Source organism: Schistocerca nitens, chromosome 5 (genome assembly GCF_023898315.1).
Source record: "Schistocerca nitens isolate TAMUIC-IGC-003100 chromosome 5, iqSchNite1.1, whole genome shotgun sequence".
In the NCBI taxonomy this organism is placed as follows: domain Eukaryota; kingdom Metazoa; phylum Arthropoda; class Insecta; order Orthoptera; family Acrididae; genus Schistocerca; species Schistocerca nitens.
In genome coordinates, this window is record NC_064618.1 from 852,003,635 (window position 1) to 852,026,335 (window position 22,701).

Consider the following 22,701-nt stretch of genomic DNA (forward strand, 5'->3'; position numbering starts at 1 on the left):
GGAACGCAGCAGAACAGCCACTCTGCGTGGTGTGGCTTGGACAGGTTACTTGTCGGTCTCCGGAAGGAAGTCGCGTCAAATGTGTACGCACAGGTCACGTGACTGCTGCAAATCGCGGGCCACTGGTTTGTCGGCGTTTGCCTCATAGCGTCCCACATCTGCTGTAGTGGATTCACATCAGGCGAAATGGTGGGAAGACATGTGAGGGGGACAGTTTGTCGTGACATAATATGCAACCGCCGTCGGGGAAGACATGAAGCGTGATGGGATGCAGGTGGTCCGCAGTAATGTTAGCATAGTCTACATTGTCGGGGTGCCTTCGATTACCACCCCAGAGGTCCCGTGGAAGCCTAGTTGAAAGTTTCCTGTTACATTATACCATGCTACCGGCCTGAATCCGTAGCGCGGTGCGTGTTTCGTGCAACCGCTTGCCTGGACGATGGCGTATCTTGACACCGCCATTGACGTGGTATAACAAGAAACGTGATTCGACGGACGAGATGACGAGTTTCCATCGACCCAAGTCGAATCTCGATAATCCCGACCCCGCTGCAGTCGTAGTTAATGATGTCCCAGCGTGAACGTCCTAATACGTGAGGACCGTCTGCTGATGAGCCATCAGCGTCCAACACGTTGTCGCCTACCCGTGGTAACGCCGTCATTCAACAACTTTCGATAGTTGCTCTCGACAGCAGCACACGAGCAGCTGATCAGCTTCGCCGTTTCGAGATGCTTGTCTCCAAGCGCCGCCTCATAGCAATTCTATGCCACAGTTGTTTATGTCTGCGGGTTCCCATACTTTGAGGCCGTACCACACCGGAATAACATCACGTCCGCCTCTGCTCCGGTGATACGCTTTTCTTGTCACATCAGCACCAGGCTACCTGCCATCTCGCAGTGGGCAGCGCTCATAAAGTTTCGGCTGATTCGTCTGAGTAAAAGGCGATTATGAATAGAGACGCGTAATTTGAAGCAATTTTACGTTGTAACCGAAATTTTTTCTTACGTTACATTAGAACCAACCACAGTATGCGAAAATTTATGTTATGGCGGACAAAGGGCCTTCCATCTGCACCAGCAGGCTATGTATAGGCAAAGGTTGCTGCCAGTGGCCGGCCTAAGTGGCCGAGCGGTTCTAGGTGCTTCAGTCCGGAGCCGCGTGACTGCTACGGTAGCAGGTTCGAATCCTGCCTCGGGAATGGATGTGTGCGATGTCCTTAGGTTAGTTAGGTTTAAGTAGTTCTAAGTTCTAGGGAACTGATGACCTCAGATGTTAAGTCCCATAGTGCTCAGAGCCACTTTTTGCTGCCAGTGGCCTACCAAATGAAAATATGTAATAAAATCGTCGGGCGTCGTAACAAATTAGTGTCAATACGATTCAAATATTTTATTTTAGCATTTTTTTTCATGTCAAATCTGCGAATAACACTTATTCCAAATCAAGGTGGCTTAAAGGAGAAATGTCGCCTTCGAACACTATATATATATTTACATATATACACTCCTGGAAATGGAAAAAAGAACACATTGACACCGGTGTGTCAGACCGACCATACTTGCTCCAGACACTGCGAGAGGGCTGTACAAGCAATGATCACACGCACGGCACAGCGGACACACCAGGAACCGCGGTGTTGGCCGTCGAATGGCGCTAGCTGCGCAGCATTTGTGCACCGCCGCCGTCAGTGTCAGCCAGTTTGCCGTGCCATACGGAGCTCCATCGCAGTCTTTAACACTGGTAGCATGCCGCGACAGCGTGGACGTGAACCGTATGTGCAGTTGACGGACTTTGAGCGAGGGCGTATAGTGGGCATGCGGGAGGCCGGGTGGACGTACCGCCGAATTGCTCAACACGTGGGGCGTGAGGTCTCCACAGTACATCGATGTCCCGTCGACCTGGGACCGGACCGCAGCGACGCACGGATGCACGCCAAGACCGTAGGATCCTACGCAGTGCCGTAGGGGACCGCACCGCCACTTCCCAGCAAATTAGGGACACTGTTGCTCCTGGGGTATCGGCGAGGACCATTCGCAACCGTCTCCATGAAACTGGGCTACGGTCCCGCACACCGTTAGGCCGTCTTCCGCTCACGCCCCAACATCGTGCAGCCCGCCTCCAGTGGTGTCGCGACAGGCGTGAATGGAGGGACGAATGGAGACGTGTCGTCTTCAGCGATGAGAGTCGCTTCTGCCTTGGTGCCAATGATGGTCGTATGCGTGTTTGGCGCCGTGCAGGTGAGCGCCACAATCAGGACTGCATACGACCGAGGCACACAGGGCCAACACCCGGCATCATGGTGTGGGGAGCGATCTCCTACACTGGCCGTACACCACTGGTGATCGTCGAGGGGACACTGAATAGTGCACGGTACATCCAAACCGTCATCGAACCCATCGTTCTACCATTCCTAGACCGGCAAGGGAACTTGCTGTTCCAACAGGACAATGCACGTCCGCATGTATCCCGTGCCACCCAACGTGCTCTAGAAGGTGTAAGTCAACTACCCTGGCCAGCAAGATCTCCGGATCTGTCTCCCATTGAGCATGTTTGGGACTGGATGAAGCGTCGTCTCACGCGGTCTGCACGTCCAGCACGAACGCTGGTCCAACTGAGGCGCGAGGTGGAAATGGCATGGCAAACCGTTCCACAGGACTACATCCAGCATCTCTACGATCGTCTCCATGGGAGAATAGCAGCCTGCATTGCTGCGAAAGGTGGATATACACTGTACTAGTGCCGACATTGTGCATGCTCTGTTGCCTGTGTCTATGTGCCTGTGGTTCTGTCAGTGTGATCATGTGATGTATCTGACCCCAGGAATGTGTCAATAAAGTTTCCCCTTCCTGGGACAATGAATTCACGGTGTTCTTGTTTCAATTTCCAGGAGTGTATATCAAAACACTTAGAAATTATTAGGAAACATATAACGAGAACAGTTACAAAAACTTTGTTCACAGTCGCCTAGTTAGCCTTAAGTATAGAGAAAATTCGAGGTGGTTCATTCAAGACAACTCGCAGTGCAATGATTAACAATACTTAGTCTCTGACCGCAGCACACAATTTTATATTGTGAATATGACAAATTGGTGTGAATTGGTCTTAGTTTCCAATGTGGGCTGGAGAAATTTAATCACTGTTATCAGTACGACGGTTCACTCACTAACATTAGAGAAAAATGGCTCTAAGCACTATGGGACTTAACATCTGAGGTCATCAGTTCCTTCGCTCGGCCAGAACGGCCGACACTAACATTAGACACTTTCATCAACATAATGAAAATCCTACCTTTTCACTGTCACTTTGTGTCTTCGTGCAACAACGCGCGACTAAGACGGCGAATCTTTTGCAACACAGGGTGCACGTAACGATCATGAGTGTGCACCTATCCTCAATACCAGCAGAGAAATCGAACCTTCCCATCGAACCTTTTGGTGGTAACCTTACCCTACATCGAGTACTTACAATCGAACTTTGATTTACGAAAAGAGCAGAGAATACAATAGATTTATGTAACACGGTACTGAATAATACGCATCATCAGATTTTGAGTTCACAGATGTATAAAGATGTGCGATTTCCTCTAAACTGCATTTATTGTTCAAATTTTATTGTTTCTTTCGACAGTTTGCTATTTCTAAGCTTTTGGTAGTAACCTTACCCAACTTCGAGTACTGACAATTGAAGTCTGATTTACGGAAACAGCAGAGAATGCAATAGATTTATATAAGACGGTACTGAATGCTAGTCGTCACCAGATTTTGATTTCACAGATGTATAAAGATGTGCACTTTCGTGTTATTTCTAGAATGAAATTTTGACCCTGCAGCGGAGTGAGCCGCTAATACGAAATTTCCTGTCAGATTAAAACTGTGTGGCGGATCGAGAATCGACCCCGGGACCTTTGCCTTTGGCGGGCAAGTGCTCTACCGACTGAGCTACCCAAGCACGACTCACGACCCTTCCTCACAGCTTCAGCTCTGCCTGTACTTCCATACATCTCTCTCTTCGCAGGAGAGCTTCTGTGAAGTTTGAAAGGTAGGGGACTAGGTATTGGCAGAATTGAAACTGTGAGGACGGGGCGTGAGTCGTGCTTGGGTAGCTCAGTCGGTAGAGCACTTGCCCGCCAAAGGCAAAGGTCCCGACGTCGAGTCTCGGTCCGACGCACAGTGCTACGCTGCCAGGAAGTTTCAGTTTGCTACTTATTTTCTGGCGGCCTACTTCTCGATGCAACACCTGCCTCTTCTGAGCCGCCGCTCTGTCAGCTACAGTGACCGGCGTGTGCCCGCAGGCACCGCGACGGGGTGCGCCTGCGGCCGAGCCGGCGCGCCGTCATGACGCTGGACCACGACGGCGCCGTGCAGCTGTCGCTGGGCGGCGTGACGCGCCGCGACGCCGGCGTCTACACGTGCACCGCCACCAACGCCGTGGGCCGCGCAGAGACCAGCGCCACCGTCACCGTGCTGCCCGCCGACGCCGATGCCGGCGCCGACGCCGCCCCCGCCACCGACGACGACGCCACCACCGACTCCGTGCAGCGGACGCCGCAGCTGCTCACGCCGGACGTACCGTGAGTACTTCCATTACGTTCCACGTTCCACCAGGTGTCACCTTCTGGTTGTCGTTGTGGTCTTCTGTCCCAAGACTGGTTTGATGCAGCTCTCCGTGCTACCCTATCCTGTGACAGTCTCTTCATCTCCGAGTAACTACTGCAATCTACATCCTTGTAAATCTGTTTGCTGTCTCCACTTGGACCCACTCTGCAATTTTTACACTCCCCCTCACACTTCCCTCCAGTACTAAATTGGTGATCCCTCGATCTTTCAGAATTTGTCATACCAACCGATACCTTCTTCTAGTCAAGTTTTGCCACAGATTCCTCTTCTCCCCAGACTATTCAGTACCTCCTGATTAGTTACACAATCTTCCCATCTAATCTTCGACGTCCTTCTGTAGCACCACAAAATATTCAAATGTGTGTGAAATCTTATGGGACTTAACTGCTAAGGTCATCAGTCCCTAAGCTTACACACTACGTAACCTAAATTATCCTAAGGACAAACACAGACACCTATGCCCGAGGGAGGACTCGAACCTCCGCAGGGGACCAGCCGCACAGTCCATGACTGCAGCGCCTCAGACCGCTCGGGTAATACCGCGAGGCTGTAGCACCACATATCAAAACCTTTTTTTTACCCTTGCCCGACTGTGTAGCAACAATCTTAATTCGCACAAGTTTGCTTTTTCAGAGTATTTGATTTTTTATTTACCTTTCAAATGGACGGCCAATAGTCTTGCTGCAGTGGTAACACCGGTTCCCGTCAGATCACCGAAGTTAAGCGCTGTCGGGCTGGGCTAGCACTTGGATGGCTGCCCATCTGGTCTGCCGAGCGCTGTTGGGAAAAGGGATGCACTCCATTGCAAACTGAGGAGCTACCTGATTGAGATGTAGCGGCTGTGGCCTCGGAAACTGACATACGGCCGGGAGAGAGGTGTGGTGACCACACGCCCCTCCATATCCGCATCCGGTGACGCCTATGGGTTGAGGATGACGCGGCGGCCGGTCGGTACCGTTGCGCCTTCGTGGGCAGTTCGGGAGGAGTTTAGTTTTCAAATGGACGTGACGGATATACAGTCCGTAGCCTGGCCGACCTCAGTCGATTCGACAGACGTATCCGTCCGCAGCGATCTGCCCCTTGCAGGTAAGGGAAGTGACGAGGTTCAGAGCAGCAGGTCCTTATGCTTTCTCTACTAGAGGCTACCTCTCACCACACGGGCTAATGTATTCTAGGTCATCTATAACCCTTGCGGGGCAACGACCTTGTCGCAGTGGCTACAACGGTTCCCGTGAGATCACCGAAGTTAAGCGCTGTCGGGCGTGGTCGGCACTTCGATGGGTGACCATCCAGGCCGGATTGCGCTCTTGCCATTTTTCGGGGTGCACTCAGTCACGTGATGACAATTGAGGAGCTATTCGACCGAATAGTTGCGGCTTCGGTCAAGAATACCATCGTAACGACCGGGACAGCGGTGTTCTGCCCACACGCCCCTCCTATCCGCATCCTCCTCCGAGGATGACACGGCGGCCGGATGGTCCCGATGCGCCACTTGTGGCCTGAAGACAGAGTGCTATAACCCTTGCATTGTTTATAATGGCAGCCATACTGAAAAGGTAATGTTGTTGTGGTCTTCAGTCCTGAGACTGGTTTGATGCAGCTCTCCATGCTACTCTACCCTGTGCAAGCTTCTTCATATCCCAGTACCTACTGCAGCCTACATCCTTCTGAATCTGTTTAGTGTATTCATCTCTTGGTCTCCCTCTACGATTTTTATCCGCCATGCTGCCCTCCAATACTAAACTGGTGATCCCTTGATGCCTCAGAACATGTCCTACCAACCGATCCCTTGTTCTAGTAAAGTTGTGCCACTAACTTCTCTTCTCCCCAATCCTATTCAATACCTCCTCATTAGTTATCTGATCTACCCATCTAATCATCAGCATTCTTCTGTAGCACCACATTTCGAAAGCTTCTATTCCCTTCCTGTCCAAACCATTTATCGTCCATGTTTCACTTCCATACATGGTAATAACTTCTCGGATTGTTTACAAGTTTCCTAATGATTTGCTTGGTAAGGGTAATTTTATTTACGTCGACTACTGGCACGCTATTTCACATTTCATTCATAAATTGACGATTAAGTAGATGCAGGATTTCGGAACATTGCGGTAAACAGGAGGTAATTCCCTGACGTCACGAAAAATGAAGGATGAAGGGAGACGGCGTAACGACGTAGAGAAACAAGCAGATGCTGATGAAATGGAAGGACACGGTAGACGTCCTGATTGTCAGCAATTTGAAGACGATACCTCTCAAAGAAATAGACTCAAATAATGACACAGTGCAAAAGTGAAGTGTTGGAAAGGATTACAACAAGAATATGAGAGGTTTGGACATGGGCGACACCCTGTTGCTAACCTACCTAATGGATCGAAGCTAGTTCGAAAAAAATACTGTCAGAAAATGTTTCGTCCTACTTCAGTCCATACGTTCCGTGCAAAAAGCGTGGCGGCCAAAAGAGCAGATTGAAATTCATGATCGGACACAAAAAAAAGCAACTTATATTGCAGCCACGCATTTTCCTAAATTTAGGCAAGCACAACGAAGAAAAGACTAGAAGCAGATGTGCAGAATGCGAGAGAAACAATACCATTCTCTCCTTTAACAAATTCTGTTCGTTCGTTATACGCTTTATTTTTGGTTCCTGAACTATAATAATAAACAAAGAAATGTTTCAGTGAATGAGCGGGCCACGCTGAGCGACTGCGCCAGCCCGCGCTAGGGGCAGGAAATACTGGCAGAAGGGGAGCAGCGTGCGGCGCAGTAAAAACACCCACTTCGAGGTTAAATTACACTGATCGTTGTTTTTTTCTCACGTTCTTCCATCATAGTTTCAGGATATTATTGGTTTTCAGTTGTAATGTATAATATTGGCAAATTTCTTACAGCACATACTGTCTGATCGAAAGTATCTCTGCAGATACTAGGCGACATCCGTGAGGGCTGTGTCCAGGCTTCGCCTTTAGGACTGTTTACTGAGGGCACTTTCAGTGGGGTGTACGAATCTATGTGGAGGAATGGGTGCCCATTCATCGTCAAGAGCAACTCATCAATAAACCACAACTAAAGAAATCATCATGTCTGATTCCATACCTTCAAACTTTACAGTTGAGGGACACATGTAGCCTATTTTCGACTTGATACGTATATACTGTCGTCTGAAAAGTGTTGTGAACAGCAGAAAACAAAACTGTCTACTTCATGTACTTACCTACGTCTCCAAAACCCTAAAGTGTGTTCAAAGAATTTTTTGTTGTTGTACCACGTTGCGCTGCACAACCAAAGTGTGTCCGTAGGTCTTTTCTTCACCAGAAATGCTTAGTCACCGCCTACTAGATATGATGATGCATGTTCTTTTTTATTTTATTTTATTTTATTTTTTGAATCCTGAGTCTTATGGCTGGTTTGATGCGTAACGCCACAAATTCGTCTCCTGTGCCAACCTCTTCATCTCAGAGTAGCCCTTGCAGCCTACGTAACACGTAGGCCATTCCTTAACTTTATCTACTTCGTGACCATCAGTCTCGATGTTAAGTTTCTCGCTGTTCTCATTTCTGCTACTTCCCATATCTTTAAAATTTGCAACTGAGGGTCACTTGTAGTCTGTCTTCGACATGACTCATAGATATGGTAGTCTGAAAAGTAAGTGTTCTTACAGTCGCATAATACCCAATCTTTAGCACCACCCTAAGCTACCCAGCTACCAATCTACGCAGGGCAGTTAGACTACGCATTCTTGCCTCTGCTCGAATTTGGGTCTTTTTCTTTCTTTTTACAGACATCGATACTCTTTTCGAGTTAATCTTTTCCTAACAATAAAGAGACAGGTTTTCTCACATTCGAATGTTGTTTCTTATTGGAAGCTGAGTGCCAGTACTGGACTGAACGGGGAAGTACGCAGAGAGCTGACCGCCACTGAGGCCGCACCGTACAGTGGTGTGTTGTGTGCTTGCAGGTACTCCCAGGAGCCGATGTTCCTGACGAAGCCGCGCTCGACCGAGGCCCGCGAGGGCGACACCGTAGTCATCCAGTGCGAGGTGGTGGGCGACCCCAAGCCCGACGTCTTCTGGCTGCGAGACTTCCTCAAGGTCAGTGACCTCGCGCGCGCTTACCGGCCGTCAGCAGAGGCGGCTGCTTTTCAGGGATTTTCTGTTTTCTTGGGAGCTTAAATCGACTTTCTTGCGTGACTGCAGGAACATCTGCCGTCAAAGAGTACCCCGAAAATACGTACATGACTCCTGTAGTACACGATACCCGTCTGTTTGCATTAGCGTAGTAGTACTGACTGTACATATCTAAAGAATAAAAGTACTATTGACATCACGAACTTTAAATGAGGTGAAAGCTTATTTGTATGTTTCCAGAAATAGTGGACATCTCTCATCTTGTAAAAACATGGTTTGAACATTAAATACGTTATGGCGCGCCAGTGCCTTCATCGTGGCGTGTTTCTCGTTCGGAAAACAATTATTTTGCCTCTGAGTAATAGCGGTTCAACGAAAGTGAAACTTATAAACTCTATCCTAGTTTAAAATTACGCTTTATACTACGCTAGGCTGATTGTCGTTGGTTGTTTCGTAGAGCAGCGCATTATAGGAGGGTTATTCGGAAAGTAAGGAACGATCGGTCTCGAAATGGAAACTACAGTGAAAATCAGATGAAGTTTTGCTCAGGTGTGTTGGGCAGTGTCTCTAGTACGCCGGTCGATCGCGTCACTTCGTTCTCTTTAGTTGTGAGCACACAGGGAGCACATAAAGATACCTAGAACAACAGTGTCTCCCGACAAGTACGAGGGCCTGGTGAGAAACTTCGCCTGAAGCTATGCAGCCAACATTACATAAGTGTCGTACGTTTTCTTCTTCAAGATAATTCTCAGCCGCATTCTGCAGGGGCAATGAAGACGTTCCTGCATCGTTTCAATTGGAAATGTTTGGTTACCCACGATACAGTCCGTAATTGTCTCCCTCTGAGTTTCATCTCTCCTCACATGATCCGCTGGCTATGAAGACAACATTTTGGCACAGACAACGAGCTGTAGGCCAGCGTAGACAATTGGTGGAAAGCACTGGCGGCTGCTTTCTATAACGAGGGTACTGGATGTTGGCACAAAGCTACGACAAACGTCTAAGTCGGATCGGCAACTGTGGAGATAAGCAGCTGGAAGTTGTAGCTAACTGTTCCAGATAAAACTCTTATGTTTTTCACTGTGGTTTCCATTTCGCGACCTATCGTTCCTTACTTTCCGAACAGCCATCGTATAAAAGTACCTACTTCAATGGTCGTAAGCCCCTCTAACGTTATGCAGCGCATGTTAGTAAGTCGCGGAATCGTGAAATTAAATTCTAACGTATCGAGCGAATCCTACAGTGTTTGTAATGTAGAGTTACCTCTGTCGAAAATAAGTGACATTTGTTACACATTTTTATGCTCGTTAAGTTACTTGGAAAATATGTAGTAGGTGATAACTTGCTTAATTTAAAAAATTAAACTCTCGTGAAATGTTGCGGAAACGAGTTTGGGGCCATGAAGATCCCAAGCTACTTTTCCAGAATATCGGAAAATACACAGAAATGCGCAAACATTTTAGAAACTTCCAGAATTGTAGCATTTCGTGACAGGGTTTCCTCTAAAATTCTTTTTTTTTAACAGCTACATGAATACAGACGTTGCTCGGACACACACACACAGTGCTAATAACAGCATCAAACGACAGATTTTTTTAAAAAAAACTCTAGCCCTTATTTCGCTATCTGCTCCTCGCCCTCCCCTGGTATCCTAGTGGAGCATGAATGTTGTGAGAAATGTAAAACTAAAAAAATTACAATAAAAGAAGCTGACAGCGTCCAAATAAGAGTTCAACACTGGAGTGGTTCTAATGTTTCAAGTTTTACTTTTTCTTTTACCACTCAGAGTTTAGTTCCGTTGCACAAAAAATGAGTTTATGTAACTTCGGTTCAATAACAAAAGGAGAAGGGATGCACCTCGGTTCCTACATTTGAAAAACAATCGCAATAAAAGTCTTATTTATTTCTTATCTAAGAAATGTTTTACGGAAGTAACTAATGAACCACTAACTTCCATTACTTTCAGCTTGATTATTAGTACTGCTGCATATCTATCAGACTATTGTGTACAACGTGTCTGAGGCAAATATGGGGAATAATCACATGTACATTTACAAAATCTTATTCTTTGATAAATTCCCTCTTTATGCCTTGAAAACTAAACGCGATACGCAAATACTGAAGCAAATATTGCTTCTGTTTCCCGTTTTTTGTAAATAATTTACTGTAGTCTTTCACAAACTTCATAACTGTGTTAGTTGGATATTGCAAAATCTTCTGTTTAAAAACAAGATGGAGAACGTTGATGAAATCTTCAGTTCCGCGCCACTGTAAAGGATTTGCTTTAAAGAGATTTGTGGTCCAAGAGATAAGGGCTTAATATTTTTTATTAGAAACAAATTGTGGAATTCCATTAAAGATCTTTACTGATATTTGATTTGTTCCTAGTTGAATACTTTTAATGTTTAAGATGTAATGCGTTGACTATGTTCATTAATGACTGAAATTAATATTTGTTTAAAGTTACTTGAAGCGAGTGGTACGCGAGCAAACGTAAAGGAGCTGAAGATGAAGACAGTGTACTTAAAACTAACGCTTCATTCTCTCAGAATTGAAAGACTTGTGGGGTTGTGCGGGCTGGAAGGGCTCCGATCGCACTGCTCACTCTGCATTATATTTGCTCATCAGGTTCGGAGGGACCATGCGGTTCGAAACTACTTGGTCATGGAAGGAGTCAGTACATACGAGGGTCACTCCAAAACAAATGCACACTCTTTTTGTAAAAATACAGTTTTCATTCTGCATGTGTGAAAGTTTTACAGGGTGTATATACATCCTTCCCGCTTCTTTTCAAACTTAGTTCAACCTGTTCCCGTGAGTGGCGCCGTCACAGCATGTCTTCAAGTTGGCTGCTACACTTGACGTTCGTCAGAAGCAACGTGCTGTCATAGAATTCCTGTGTTGTGAAAACGAGACAGTGGGGAACATCCACAAGAGGGTGAAAAAGGTGTACAGAGATGCTGCTGTCGATTGCAGTACAGTTAGTCGGTGGGCAAGCAGGTTACGTGATGAAAGCGGGCACGGCAATATTGAGGATTGTCCTCGCAGCGGCAGGCCTCGTACTGCACACACTCCAGACAATGTGCAGAGAGTTAACGAACTGGTGACTGCTGACAGACACATCATGGTGAACTAATTATCACGGTACGTTGGGATAGAGGAAGGGAAGGAAGTGTTTGCAGAATACTGAAAGTGTTGGCGTTGAAAAAGGTTTGTGCCAGTTGGGTTCCCAGGATGTTGAAAGTGGCTCACAAAGAAACAAGAAAAACGGTAAACACCTTACAGTCCTGACCTGGCTCCATGTGACTGTCATCTCTTTGGGAAACTGAAAGACTCTCTTCGTGGAACAAGGTTTGAAGATGATGACTCCCTTGTGCACGCTGCCAAACAGTGGGTCCAACAGGTTGGTCCAGAATTTTACCGTGCTGGTATACATGCGCTGGTTCCAAGATGGCGTAAGGCAGTTGAGAGGGATGGAAATAATGTGGAGAAATGAAAATATTGTTCCCAAAGGATGTATCTACACATTGTAAAACTTTCAAACATGTAGAATAAAAGATGGGTTTAAAAAAAAACATAGTGTGCATTTCTTTTGGAGTGACCCTCGTAATTTACAAAACGCTGACAAAAGTTTGTAAACTAAATTGTGACGGTATGTATGAATGAAAACCACATCACACATAAAAGTTGTGAGCTATTGAGAGGATCTCCTGTACAGAATGGAAGGAGTGTGCCTCAATGAAATCTTTCAACTTGGACTGGAATACTTGTTTCTTTCCCCCCAATCCTGCTGCAAGCCTGTCGAAAACGAAACTTGCTATGTAGTGCACACGTTTCTGTACAATGCTTAAGGGAGTGCTATTCAAGCGTGTATCTTGTCCTGTGTAGTGTTCACTAGCTGAATGTGGTAGTGTCTTGTGAACGACTGAGTATTGTCAACAGCAAATCCACGGAGGTAAAATACAGTGGAATCCAAGAACGATGCAGAAGGGTAAATATATGAAGAAAAGTCTGGTAAATACAGGCTCTGAAATGCATATCTTAAGTGCTGTGAGCAGTTGCTCAATAGAAGAGGTGGTTTAACAGTATCGAAGATGAACAAGTGTTCGTAGCTGTTAAGTTATGCATTTTGGACCCTGTTTACTAGACATTCCTTGATGCATTTAGCTTTCTCCGTCTTACCTGAACCATCGTCACGGAATCACCATTTATATAGAGGGGTGGCAGAGTCGGAATTCGCAGTCACATGAACAACAGCCTGCGCGAAGTTAGCTAACTCACACCGCAGTTCAGTGTTAGCGGAACATTCGGAACATAACAACATAATACATTATGAACATTCGGAATATAACAACGTAGGACATAACAGAGTGAAACAAGTAAAGAAACATCCCCATTCCAGTGTTAGAGACAGTGTAGAATATTGTGAGACCTGAGTTTCTCCTGGCGTATACAACTTTCAAATAACTTCCGGGAATTCAGCCAGGTAACACTTTCAGCAACCGCCGATATTTCGGCGGGAGAACACCCCGCCATTTTCAAGGCAAACTGCAACGGACAGGCGGCGTACATGCAAATTTAATACCTCGGTTCTCCGACAGAAGCAGGAAAGATAACACACACACACACTGAACACTAGTGCCACCAAAGATGACCAAAGTCAGAGCTATCGATAGTGAGACTATGAATTCACAGGTGAGGCAGCATTGACTCTGTTCCTCTGTTTTTTGACAAGGGAGAGAGCCGGATTCCAAACAGAGTTTAAACAGAAACCTCCATCCCTGTTAACGAGGTTGCTCGCTAATTTAATCTCAACTGCCTCCCTAATGACACTGTCCCAATAGCTGGACGTGCATGCCAATATCTCGGTGTTATTATATAACATGGGGTGACCAGTATCCAAGCAATGTTCGGCAATAGCAGATCTATTTGGCTGCTGTAATCGTGTGTGCCGTTTATGCTCAGTACATCTGTCCTCCACGGTCCTGATAGTTTGACCAATATATGCCATGCCGCAGCTACAAGGAATACGATATACACCCGCCTTACGCAGTCCAAGATCATCCTTAACGGAACTCAAAAGTGCTCTAATTTTAGATGGAGGTCGGAAAACACATTTCACATCGTATTTCCGTAAAATACGACCGATTTTATTGGACGTGTTTCCTACGTAAGGCAAAAAGGCAGTAGACTTAGGTGTTGACTCAGAATTATCATCAATCACCCGATGTACAGTTGGTCGATAGCGCAACGCACGTTCAATCTGTCTATCACTATAACCATTTTGCCGAAATGTAACTTCAAGATGGGACAGCTCAGCTGGCAAAGTCTCAGCGTCAGAAACGACATGTGCCCTGTGTACCAAGGCACGAAGTACCCCTTCACACTGAGCCGAATGGTGACAACTATTAGCTTGTAAGTACAAGTCGGTGTGAGTACGTTTCCTGTAGACTGCATGTCCCAATGATCCATCATCCTTCCTCCTAACCAACACGTCGAGAAAGGGAAGGCAACCATCCTCTTCCACCTCCATCGTAAAACGAATGTTCGGGTGGATCGAGTTCAGATGTTCTAGAAAGACATTCAAATTCTCCCTACCGTGAGGCCAAACAACGAAGGTATCGTCAACGTATCTAAAGAAACAGGCGGGTTTTAAAGGCGCCGACTCCAATGCACGTTCCTCGAAGTCTTCCATAAATAAATTTGCGATCACAGGAGACAACGGACTACCCATCGCAGCTCCATCTGTCTGCTCGTAATACTGGTCATTAAATAAAAAGTAAGTGGATGTCAACACATGCTTAAAGAGATTAGTTAAATCAGCAGCAAACCTGGCTTCAATTAACCGCAACGAGTCAGACAGAGGAACACGAGTGAAGAGAGAGACCACATCGAAACTCACTAAAATATCAGAGTCATTGAACCTCAGTCCCTCCAAACGACGTAAAAAATCAGCTGAGTTCCTGATATGATGTTCACACCGTCCTACTTGTGGACTCAACAGAGAAGCAAGATGCTTGGATACACGATATGTCGGAGCGCCGATGTTACTCACTATAGGACGGAAAGGAACTCCTTCCTTATGAACCATCCAACCAATGCGATCCCTAAAAGGAGAAAGCAACCAGCGTAAATCAAGTAATGAATCAATTTATTACGAATAAATATTTTCCTAAGTTGATAGGTTTCTTTCTTTTCCTGGTTTTGCCGACTTTGACGCCCCAGGGGGACGCTTTCCCATTTACTTCTAAACCAGAATTTGACACAGCTCTATTTTACATTGAATGGAACCAAAGTGATGGGTATCCCAAGAAGAAAACTATCAGAAATTTTAAAATACGCCATATAAGAACCCGCCCCCCCCCCCCCCTTATTGAACATCTATAGGAAAGCAGGCGAAACACTTGGGGAGTAGGCCTGCCACGCTGCTTGTACCGCGAGATAATGTGATCGCCGTTAGGAATATTTACTGTGTAGGGCGCCGCCAGCGGCGAGTTTACCTTACTTTGCCCGCCTAGGATGCCGCCTCCCCCCCCCCCCCCTCCCTCCCGCTTACGGAGTGCGGCGGGGCCCGCTTGTTGAGCGCGTGATTTAGTGCCGCACCGCTATCACGATTTGCGCGGCGCTACACTTGCTTACCGGATCGCGATACAGACTCCCACATAAATCAGCATAGGGTAATAGGCAGGGGTCGCGGCGGGGGGCGGGGGGCGGCCGGGGCGGCGCAATACGGCGGCCGGCAATCTGGCGACGCCACGGCCAGTCCGCGTGCCGTCCTCATTACACGCGCCGTCCACAGCGACGACGGCTCAAATCCGCTCCTACTGCTGCTACGCGAAGCACCGTTTAACTATCGTTATTACACTACTAGCCATTAAAATTGCTACACCACGACGATGACGTCCTACAGACGCGAAATTTAACCGACAGGAAGAAGATGCTTTGATACGCAAATGATTAGCTTTTCAGAGCATTCACACAAGGTTGGCTCCGGTGGCGACACCTACAACGTGCTGACATGAGCAAAGTTTCCAACCGATTTCTCGTACACAAACAGCAGTTGACCGGCGTTGCCTGGTCAAACGTTGTTGTGATGCCTCGTGTTAGGAGGAGAAATGCGTACCATCACGTTTCCGACTTTGATAAAGGTCGGATTGTAGCCCATCGCGATTGCTGTTTATCGTATCGCGACATTGCTGCTCGCGTTGGTCGAGATCCAACGACTGTTAGCAGAATATGGAATCGGTGGGTTCAGGAGGGTAATACGGAACGCCGTGCTGTATCCCAACGGCCTCGTATCACTAGCAGTCGAGATGACAGGCAACTTATCCGCATGGCTGTAACGGATCGTGTAGCCACGTCTCGATCCCTGAGTCAACAGATGGGGACGTTTGCAAGACAACAACCATCTGCACGAACAGCTCGACCACGTTTGCAGCAGCATGGACTATCAGCTCGGAGACCGTGGCTGCGGTTACCCTTGACGCTGCATCCCAGACAGGAGCGCCTGCGATGGTGTACTCAACGACGAACCTGGATGCACGAATGGCAAAACGTCATTTTTTCGGATGAATCCTGTTTACAGCATCATGATGATGGCATCCGTGTTTGGCGACGTCGCGGTAAACGCACATTGGAGACGTGTATTCGTCATCGCCATACTGGCCTATCACCCGGCGTGATGGTATGGAGTGCCATTGGTTACACGTCTCGGTCACCTCTTGTTCGCATTGACGGCACTTTGAACAGAAGGACATTACATTTCAGATCTGTTACGACCCGTGGCTCTACCCTCCATTCGATCACTGCGAAACCCTACATTTCAGCACGATAATGCACGACGGCATGTTGCAGGTCCTGTACGGGTCTTCCTGGATACAGAAAATGTTCGACTGTTGCCCTGGCCAACACAATCTCCAGATGTGTCACCAACTGAAAACGTCTGGTCAGTGGTGACCGAGCAACTGGCTCGTCACAATACGCCAGTTACTACTCTTGATGAACTGTGGTATTGTGTTGAAGCTGCATGGGCAACTGTACCTGTGCACGCCATCCAAGCTCTGTGTGACTTAATGCCCAGGCGTATCAAGGCCGTTATTACGACCAGAGGTGGTCGTTCTGCGTACTGATTTCTCAGGATCTGTGCACTCAAATTGCGCGAAAATGTAATCACATGTCAGTTCTAGTACAATATATTTGTCCAATGAATACCCGTTTATCATCTGCATTTCTTCTTGGTGTATCAATTTTAATTGCAGTAGTGTATTTCTAGTGCTTACTTGCAACGAATTGCTAGCTGATCCCGAACTTGTTCTGGATGTTGGCTGCGCTGATCGTGGCCTTGGCCAGTTACGTATATAAAGTGAGACGTGGAGAGTTGAGCCAGCGATTAGGACTCGAACCCAGATCCCCTGTTTTACGCGAGCAGATGCCGTAATCTTTTCGCTATTCGAGCACGCCTCCTCGAGTGATCGGAATTCTCATTCTCACTCTACAGTTCCCTACTATGCAGTCTAGACATACTACCTAGGGGAAACACACTGATCGTGTTGTACAACTTTTTGCCACACAGCCCGTCCCATTTACCTTCGCCACCCCAAATAACTTACTGTCTAAAGTAAAATTGAAAATAACATCGAGCTGAGTTGTCAAGTTACCAGACAGACGTCAAGCGGCATGACTACCTTTCTTCAAACTTTAGTAAGTCTTTTTAACCCTAGATTACTGGACCCTCGTAAAATTTCGATTTCAGTCGGTACCAATTCTCGGTCTCCCCCAGTTAGTGTTGTCGGTAAGACACATATATACTGTTGGGGAGAATTCGGTACTTTTCTTGTATTCAGTATATAGGATTAACTTTTCGTGTGTTTTACTGTTCAAACACTTTTCAGTTACTTCATTGATTAATACTGTTGAGGTATCCTTTGTGTTGTACTGCATCATCGCAGATTAGTACCATTCTTTTTGATATGGTATGATACAAACTGAAGCGCCAATCAAACTGGTATAGGCATGCGTGTTCTCTACTTTCTTTTGCACGGATTCACGATTCGATATCTTGACCTGCTGACGAAGTAACACGTGTGCAAGTTTAGGGCCATCCACACTTTATGGGGTGTACTACGTAACATGCCCACCTACAGTGCCTCTCAAACTGTTGAAGATATCCAGAACACATTTTGTATGTCCTAGTAGAATTAAGTACAGCAAATATATTACCATGAAGTCGGTCCTAGTAATTTTTATCTGCCAAGGCATCGATGCAGTTATATGTACTGTAACTCAGTTAATTTGTTCAAAACTTCTTTTAGACGAAAACTTTTCCACAATCAAGAAGTTATATAAGTTGTTGGAGTTATGGGAAAATATAGTATTACTTCCAAAGAAGATTGTCTACAGAATATTTTGAGCCAGGAACACAAAGTATATAATGATCATATCTCAACACAAGTATAATTAATTATTTTTGAACGTTAGTATATTCCTGCTACTTCTGCAAGAAAACGTATTCGTACTTTGCATTCTCTAAGGTGTGGAGAGAAGCTAGGACACAACACGAGGAAGACTAAGTCTCTTTTCTAAAGCATTACGCCTGCCATATTTAAGGTCATCACTACAAAAGATTGTCCGCTATATCAGTGACTGAGCCTTTTCTTTGCAAGACGATGAATAACTGATCCCATCAAGTTGAGCCTTAGCAAGTGTCTCACAGAGCACAGTATTGGTTCAACTTTATACTGACAAGTATAAACACGTAATCTAGGAGCGGTTCTGTTATCGCCGGGACACGTTTAACCGGCTGCACCCGTCCACTGCTGCAGGTCTTAAGTGTGTTCAGACAAGCGAATGGTCAGCTTCGCCGCAGCAGGAAACGAGGCTTACTTCCTGTTAAACGTTGATGAAGTAACATAAAAATCATGCTAAATAATCCCTGTAAAATACGCAGGTTTTACCGTGTCTTACATCATTCAGTGACCTGCTACTACTCAGAGTTGATAGCACGGAAAGACAGATGCGTCCTGAGGGTGCTGTTACTCATTTCTAAGCTCACGATTGTATTACCCAACGACTGTAGATTACATGTATTTTCCACTGGGACAAAACGGGCCAAAGACTTTATTTACACGGACTCAAGAGACTTCCATATACAGACGATACAGAGCCAACAGACCGAAGCGCTCTACAGAGCACTTTACCTGTCTTCATAGAACGTTAGCCTGAGACACCAGTCACATCGGAAAACAAGTAGAGAAATGTATCAGAAAACTGTGTTGTATGTTATAGGCATAAAACAATGACTAACGGTACGTTAGTCGCTGACAACAACAAGAGAAAAGGAAACGTATCTTCTCTAAAAGCCAAACACACTTGTTGACTAGGAGTTTACAATACAACGAAGTGGTTAACTCTGTCAGAAACCATAAGGAGGTGACTGGTAAGTATCAAAGAGAAGAAACAGGCAAACCATAAAACAGGACGCTATTACGGTATAACAACATACGCTTCAGTCTTCGAGACAAGCATTTATTTAGACGTCTGTTTTTGTGCTAGAGTGTTTAAGCCAACGCACAGAAAACCAAACTCTACTGCCAAAATGTGGTTTAGAATTAGCCTCCTCCTCATCGTAAATACACAAGTCAAATCTACTGTTGGTCCATCATGGCTAGGGGACGTCGGGCGGTAAGTACTTCTCAATGTCAATAAACTTCATCAACAGCCGTATACTTTAAGACATTTTACTTTAGTCTGAAAGCAACCAGTTTCGGCAATTCATTTTGCCATCTTTAGGTTCCATACGCTTTTATCCAAATAAACAAACTTATCGTATAGCTCCATAAAACACTGGACACCTTGAATTGCAATCGTTATACAAATGCTTCATACGAAGACGTGACAGCAACCTTGTATGAAGCATTTGTATAACGGTTGAAATTCACGATATACAGTGTCTTATGGCGCTATGCGATAAGTTCGTTTATTTGGATAAAAGCGTTTGGGACCTGAAGATGGCAAAATGAATTGCCGAAACTGGTTGCTTTCAGAATAATATACGGCTGTTGGTGAAGTTTATTCATATTGAAAAGAAATTTAAATCTACGGTCAGTCGGAGGAAGGAAAAGTATTGTATGGCACTGAAAAACAAAGTTACAATACTGAAGCTTGCTGTAATATTTAGATACAATTTTATATTTATCGGCCAAATGAGGATCGTTGTTTACGGAAGAAAAGACTATCTGTCAGAGGTGGTGTGAGTGGCGTCCTGTGTAAATACAAATGTGAAACTTATCAAGCGTCCCCTGTCCCTCGCAGAGTGAGCCAACAGGTAGGCATCCGAGCAGATAGCAGAATGGCCATACATCTGCTTTATCCGAGTCGCGTCTTCAGAGGTGCGGGGAATGTCTCTGAAAGAAGCCATGTTTCACGCAGAAACCACTCCCCCTATCTTAATTTTCACGGCGTTTCTTGCCTGGTCGAGTCGGGTCTGTCTTACTAAAACAATAGGAGCAGGCACAGGAAGTCGTTGCCCCCGTTACCCTCATTTACGTTCCTAGCATTCCCTAAATCTCTAATCGATTTACAGTGACTCGTCACACAATGATTTCGTTAAATGCAAGGGCTTCTAATGACCTCACTGTGTGTGGGATTTACGCTCGCTCATTGACAAACACACACACAGACACACACAGCGAGACACTCCCTTCTTTTCACTCTCGCTGTCTAACTTTTGTGGTTCATTTTGCCTCTGCATTATTTCACCAGATGGTGTATACAGTGGATTACCTTTCATATTTCTGCTCAACCCTTACCGTGCAGCACTCTTAATCCAATTGTTACTTTGAACATTGTAACATGCTAATAAACGTAGGAGCATGGAAACCACGTTTCTGTACCTGTATTCTTTCGTGGGAATTCATTCACTTTGACTGTTGTTGCGGTGCGGTGGGGGGGTGGGGGTGGGGGGGGGGAAGAGGGAATCTAGAGGGCCTGGGCTACAGTTTAGCATGAAGCTGTAAACACTGTGTGTCTTGGCATCTTTCACATCCTCAAATAGAGTTCAAAGTGAAATTCATGTTAAGAGGCTGAAAAAAATTTAACTACAGTTTTACTGACTGGCATCTGAAGTAGCGATCATAGTCTAGCTGCAGCACACTTATAACCAAAACAAAACACTGTTCAGTCTGGAAGTGTTTAGTAATGAATAATCATATCTGTTTATGGATAAAACTGTTCTTACAATTAAATACCGATATTATTACATTTTGACTGATTTCAACCGTACAAAAGGTTCGTCTCTACGGCATTGAGCTTTTAATCTTACCGTATCAATGCCGCTTATCTAACATACGTAATGAGTGAAATGCAAGTTCAACGAAATTTGTAAGAATTACGTGAGCCATATTTTTTTGGTTGTGCTGCGCGCGCGACGCCATATGACTACGAAACTGGGAATATCCATTTCTCTGAGCAGTAGAGCACGTCAATACCGGTGTGAGCGTTACTGCTGCAGTTAAAGAAGGCTGTAAGGTTTCTTGGTCTATTCTATAGAGAAAGCAAAGCCCACTGCCGAGAATTGTATCAAATAGCCGGTCAGTGGAGCTGAGCGGAGCTCACGCACTCCGCCTCCCGGTTGAATAGGAACTAGGGCAGCTGTGCTTTTATGGCGTTCGGGCCGCTGTGAATGGGAGTCTTTAGCGGACCAAATAAACCACCGTGGCAGGCGGCCGGCCCCCGCTATCAGATCCTGTAGACCATCGCTGCAGGCGCTGCCACCTAATTACAATTCTCTCGCTGGGAAACCTCTGCACCGACGCTGAACTTCGCGTCACGCTCCTTTTCTTCCTACCGTTAATTAAATTGCGCCGGACCTTTCACTGGCGCAAATGAGGAAAGGATGCAGGCAGTGCGTGTGGGCGACGCGTATTTACGTCCGCTTTGGCTGCTAATCTCTAATCTGACCACATGCAAGACAACAAAGACAACTGCCAAAACTCAGTGATTCTTAGGAGCACAGGTGCAGGACACGTCGAGAAGATGTATGAAATGGCCGGTTTGGTGTGAACTTTGCTAGCGAGATTTAATAAGTTTAATGTCCCCTGGCTGCCTTATGAACACTCGCATTAAGAGTTATTTTTAATGGCATAAAATCTACACTTAAGAACCAAAGAAACTGGGATACCACGAGCACGCAGAAGTGCCGCAACACGACGCTACATGGAGGCATGGACTCGACTAAAGTATGAAGTACTGCTGGAGGCAAATGACACCAAGAATCCTGCAGGGCTGTCCACAAATCCGTAAGGGTACAAGGCAGTGGAGATCGCTTCTGAAAAGCACGTTGCAAGGCACCCAAGGCATGCTCAATAGTGTTCCTGTCTGGCGAGTTTGGTGGCCAGCTGAACAGTGTTCCTCCAGTCACTCTGTAGCAGTCCTGGACGTGTGGGGTGTCGCATTGTCCTGCTGGAATTGCCCAACTCCGACGGAATGCACAATGGACATGAGTGGACGCAGGTAATCGTACAGGATGCTTACGTACGTTTCACCTCTCAGAGTCGTACCTAAACGTATCAGGGGTTCCATATCACTCCAACTGCACACGCCCCACACCATTACAGAGCCTCCACAAGCTTCAACAGTCCCCTGCTGACATGCAGGGACCTTGGACTCATGAGGTTGTCTCCATACCGGTACACGTCCATCCGCTCGATACAATTTGAAACGAGACTCGTCCGACCAGGCAACATGTTTTCAGTCATCAGCAGTCCAGTGTCGATGTTGACGGGTCCAGGCGAGGCGTAAAGCTTTGCAGTCATGAACGGTACACGAGTGCGTCTTCGGCTCTGAATGTCCATATCGACGTTGTTTCGTTGAATGGTTCGCACGCTGACACTTGTTGATGGAACAGCATTGAAATCTGCATCAATCTGCGGAAGAGTTGCACTTCTGTCACGCTGAACAATTC

At 46.1% G+C, this 22,701-nt stretch overlaps 1 protein-coding gene across 1 annotated transcript in view; it reads left to right on the plus strand.

The window, feature by feature from the left end:
• Positions 1-22,701, plus strand: part of LOC126260759 (uncharacterized) — a 1,547,391-nt gene that overhangs the window by 851,382 nt on the left and 673,308 nt on the right. Inside the window, exons 38-39 of the mRNA XM_049958097.1 lie at positions 4,290-4,568; positions 8,573-8,705. Of these exons, the coding sequence (XP_049814054.1) occupies positions 4,290-4,568; positions 8,573-8,705 (412 nt within the window). The remainder of the gene's footprint in view (positions 1-4,289; positions 4,569-8,572; positions 8,706-22,701) is intronic.